Source organism: Erythrolamprus reginae, chromosome 1, assembly GCF_031021105.1.
Source record: "Erythrolamprus reginae isolate rEryReg1 chromosome 1, rEryReg1.hap1, whole genome shotgun sequence".
NCBI lineage: Eukaryota > Metazoa > Chordata > Lepidosauria > Squamata > Dipsadidae > Erythrolamprus > Erythrolamprus reginae.
Window position 1 is genome coordinate 76000049 of NC_091950.1, and position 5056 is coordinate 76005104.

Genomic DNA, 5056 nt, shown 5'->3' on the forward strand with positions numbered 1-5056 from the left:
GCGTGGCCACAAAACAAACTCTCAAAAGGCAGCATTTTTCTCTCTCTCCCAATCACAGCAGTTGCGTTCGGGTTTAAGTACCTAAGAAGTCTGTCTGTCTTTTTTGTCGCAGAAATTGATGTCGTTGGTAAAGACTTAAACGTCCAATTCTGTAGTCTGTGACACCATTTCAATATCGCTTTCCTCCCCTCCCCCTTCTTTCTAAGCAATCTTGGTACAACACATCGTTACATCGTTCCCTAAAGAGAGAGAAAGAAAGAAAAAATAAGGAAAGGAAAGAAAAAGGAAAGGAAGGGAAGGGAGGGAGGAAGGGAGGACGGGAGGGAGGAAGAAAGGAAGGAAGAAAAGAAGGAAGGAAATATGTCCTCCAAAAAAACCATACGTCTAGAAGACTTTTTTTAATGGCACCAAGTAGACAAATCTTTTGGAATTTCGAAACGGAATAACAAGAACTGCTTATGCCTATAACTGTACAGACACAACATTCATACAGTTCACACCTCTACACTCACAAAGGGCCAGAAGGTTTGCTTCACACCCAAAAGCTCAAGAGAGTGCCCAGACCTAAGCAGCTAGGCCTGCCGAGTTCAGATGGCTTCATTTTTTATGGGCAAGGCTAGGATTGCAAGGTCTCGTTAAAGTCAACGAGGTTTACTTCCGCAGTAAGTAGCGGCTCAAATGATGGAGGCTTTGAAAAATAGCAGCTCGGTTGGCGTTCAAATGGTCCTTAAAACCTCCACACGGCGAGAGCAAAGCCAGGAGCTTTGCCAGACAGCCCAACGAAAACGCCAACCTCGTGATAGCACAAAACGCCGCGGTTTTGTGGCTGCCCTTGCAAACTGTTTTTTATTGAAAACTTAGCAGCATTTTACTGATTAATAACTTGGAAGCAGAGAGAGACGAAGCATGCGGTGTTTCTTTCCTGCCTGGAAACATTGGTTCTTGCAATGGTTACTGCAAAAGCAGCAGGGGCCCCAGAGAGAAATTCGGCCCTAAGATTTCATCTTTAGGGGTTTTTTTTAGTTTTAAAAGCCCTTTGGGTATTAAAACGCCTGGATAAAAGAGACAAAAGCATTATGGAATATATATGAATTTAGCCTATTTTTTTATTTCTGTGTGTTCATAGTAAACATTTTTTTTGTAAGTGACAAACACGGGCATATGACCACAGTATCACAATCAAGTTTTTTTTTAAGACGACATTAACAATCACTCAAATTTATGCGGCATTTGCGCAACACAAGTTACATATTTGCAAGGTTTACCTATAAGTACAATAGGTATTAACATTTCACTACATTTAAAAAAAATAAAGGTGACCTGTTAGTGACCACATACATCTAAATATACACAACACAAACTGAAGGCAATTCATGATTTTCTGTCCCCCTCGGATTCACTGAAATGGGCAGTGCTGCAAAACTGAAATTATACCATTCTGATGGATGATATTCCATATTTCAAAGAAAAGAAAACATTTCGCATACTGAGTGCATTTTCTAAAAACCCAATCTTTGGTCTAAAAGTAAACAAAAAGGAGGGGAAAAATAAAGAGAGGGGAAATAGCTCTTTTTATTAAAAAAGAAAAGGTGGAGGACAAAAGAATCCATGGTTTAAACGTAATTCTGGAACTTCTCTGCCAAATAGCTTTGCATCTTATACAAATTACCATTTGCATCGTGGGATTTATCCATTTTGTATTTTTATTCCCACGATCTGCACCCACCAACATATTCATCGTAACTTATAATACTGCAAACATGGAAAATCTAGCAGCCCGGCATTTCCTGCCGGAATAATAATAATAATAAAAATAAAATGGCCAAAAGCATTTCAGATATACATCCTGATGAGATTTTAATATTAATACTCCCTTCCTTTTTCCCGAATGCATTGTCTACGAGGTATTCTTCCCATCTTGCTGACTCGCCTCCCTGGTCTGGAATCATAAACAACCCTAAAGAAAAGAAAATGAACAAACGTACAGAAAATGGGGTGAGGGGAAAACTTAATAAAAAAATACCTGGACTCTTTTTTTTTTCCTGGGTGAGTTTTTTTTGTTTTTTATTTTGTTTTCCTTTCTGGTTTTTTTTTTTTTGTTCTTTTTATAGTCTGCTCTCGTGCTCTTTCTCGCTCGCTCGCTCTCTCTCTCGCTCTCCTTTCACTATCATTTACAAACGCAAAGGTGTGTAAAATGTTCACTTACAGTCTCGGCTCCCCTGGAGGTTAATGTATTAACGGGTTGGAGGAAGACCCCTGATTTTGATGTGTGAAATAATCAGAAAGTCCCCCCGACAATCCGGTGGTGAAACTCGGCAAGGAGGGTCTTAAGGACTCGCACGGGAGCGTGGAGGGCGCCTGAGGCGAAGTGGAGGAAGAGGCGGCCCGTCCCGTCATGGAAGAGCTGCTCTGCGAAGTCATGGAAGGGTGAGGGACGTGGGGGAAAAAGTAACTGGTCTGGCCGGCCGCCAGGAGGTTGACCGAGCAGGGGTTGAGGGAGTAGGTGCCGGAGCAAGGCACCGACAAGCCGCAGGGCACCGAGGCGGCCAGGGCCGCCGCCGTGAGGTGGTGAGTGGCGTAGGGCAGCTCGCCGTTGACCAGCCTGTCCACGCTCAGGCCGTTGGAGGCGGAGAAGGAGTGGTTGTTCCCCAAGGAGTTCTGGGTCAGGACCGAGCTGTAGGGCATGGGGTGGCTGGGGTAAGCCGACGTGCTCCCGTTGTAGCTCAGCGTGCTGCTGGCCCGCGGATGGTGGAGGGACAAGAAGGGAGACATGGGCCAGTACAAGGAGCCCGCCCTGTCCATGAAGGTCAGGCCGGTGGAGGTCAGGCGGGCGCCCCGCTTGAAGGCCAGCTTGGCCCGAGAGGTGGTGGAGCGTCGCCGGAGCTTGCCCGTGGTGCCCCCGATGAAGACGTCGTCGCTGGACGGGTCCAACATCCAGTAGTTGCCCTTGCCCGGGTCGTCGTAGTGCCGCGGCACTTTGACGAAGCACTTATTGAGCGACAGGTTGTGGCGGATGGAGTTCTGCCAGCCCTGCTTGTTCTCCCGGTAGTAAGGAAAGTTCTTCATGATGAACTCGTAGATGCCGTTGAGGGTGAGGCGCTTCTCGGGGCTCTGGCGGATGGCCATCATGATCAGCGCGTTGTAGCTGAAGGGCGGCTTCTCGTACTTGCCGTTCTTCTTCTCGCCCTCCTTGCCGCCGCCGCCATCGGCCCCTTCCTTGGCCCCTTCCGGCACCCCTTTCTTCTCCTCGGACGGCCCTTTCTCCTTGTCGTCCAACTCGGCCGCTGAGCCGGCTTCCCCTTTGCTGGCCAAGAGGTCCCCTTTGGCGACCTCCAGGGGGCCCGAGGGGGCCGGCGCCCCGGCGGCCGCAGCCGCCCCCACCCCGGGGGGCTGCAGCAGAAGCTGGCTCTTTTCTTCCTCCTCGTCGTCCTCGGCCGGGGTGGCCCTCTGAGGCTGCGGCGTCTGGGTCGGGTGGTGGTGGTGATGGTGGTGGTGGTGATGGTGGTGGTGCGGGTGGTGGTTATTGTGGTGGTGAGGATGGTGCTGCTGGTGGCTGTGGTTGTTGTCGCTCTGGACGGCTTCGGGCACCAGGCTATTGATGCTGAAGGACGACTTGGGCAGCATTTTCACTTCCTTCCTATCGCCCATGTCCAACATCACCTTCTAGGCGGGAGGGGAAAAGTCGCAGAGCCGGGAGGAAGGCGAGGCGACGGGCGCGGCGAGGTCCGTCCTGGAGGGCGAAGCGCCCGGCGGCAGCGAAGCGGCGAGAGCGGCTGGGCACTTGCACACCCACCAGCTCCAGAGCTTTGCAAGGCATGTAGCAAAGGACCGGGAGAGCCCGTGCAGGGGATGGAAAAGACCAACTGGCTCCTTAGCAAGGGAGCCGGAGCCAAAGCCACGGGAGGAGGAGGGGGGTGAGGAAAGGGGGGGCTGCCAAATGGTTCAAAAAGGGGTTTTTTCCCCCAAAGGAGAAGGAAAATATGACTGCGCCCCCCTTCCAAAAAATTAAAAATAAAAATAAAGGCGCCCCAAGTCCTTCTGTCCAAACTACTTCATGGTGCCTGGAACCCCCCTATTCCACCCGAGCAAGGGAGGGGGGGCGAAATCAGCTTGCCGGGCTGAGCCTGAGAGGCAGCGGAGACGGCTTTAGCTACAATTAATTTCCGAGCTACAGAACACACACTAGGGCTGTAAAAAAAAATTTGGTTTAACCTTTCTCCCCAGCCGTCCAATCAAAGAGCCCGGCGTGAAGGGACGTCTCTTTTCCGGACGCCCAATCAGTGCGGGCTTTTCTCCGCCTCTTCCCCTTCGCTTTTTTTTCCCGTCGACCTCCTTCCTCTTTTTCGACAGCCCTCCTGGAGGGCGTAAGGATACCAAATGGGAGAGGCGCATCACCGCGGCAGGTTACCTTATAACCCGCCTCTTCCTTCTTTTTCTCTCTCCTTGGCGACACCCCTATCCCCCCTCATCATGCCAGTCTCCAGTAAAAACCATATATCTATATATATGTATATAGGGTATGGCTGGAAGCACGGATGTATGTCTTGTAACGCCCATATACACGTCTCCTGTTTTTACTTGTGGGTGTAACCCCCGGTTTTTTTGCTGCGGGGGCGGGCGGGAGGCGACGGCTGAGGGGAGGGTAGAGGAAATGGAGTCTGAAGAAGGAGGGGGGAGGCACTACTTTGCGCAACCAGCCGCGCCGTCGCGCCGAGGCCCAACTTCCGCGGCCTCTGCCGACTCGGCTCCCGTAGCCCGTTCGTTGGCTGACTTCTTGAAAGGAAAAGCGGGCGAGGGGAGAACCGACCGGCCTTCCTTCGGCTGCGACGACGCGCCCTCACCTGCTGGATGAAGAGGGAGGGTGTCTGTCCTAGGTCTCGGCGGGTCTGGACTCGGGGCTGTGGCGGGCTTTTTGGCAAGGCAGCTCGCTTTGCTGCAAGGCCGGGGACCTGGTGGGCGCTTCTCTCGAGTCCGGGCTGGAGGATTTGTTCCTGTGGTGTGGGGAGGAGGGGGTGCGAAGGCCGTAAATAAAATAATAAATGCTCTGCGGGTAAAT

General features: G+C 51.3%; 1 protein-coding gene across 1 annotated transcript; it reads right to left on the reverse strand.

Moving 5' to 3' along the window:
* Nucleotides 1-1218: 1218 nt before the first annotated feature.
* FOXG1 (forkhead box G1) lies at nt 1219-4214 on the reverse strand. The gene has a single exon (XM_070734129.1). It carries the CDS (start codon nt 3655-3657, stop codon nt 2227-2229), a length of 1431 nt encoding a protein of 476 aa, XP_070590230.1. The 5' UTR covers nt 3658-4214; the 3' UTR covers nt 1219-2226.
* Between the last annotated feature and the right edge of the window lie 842 nt (nt 4215-5056).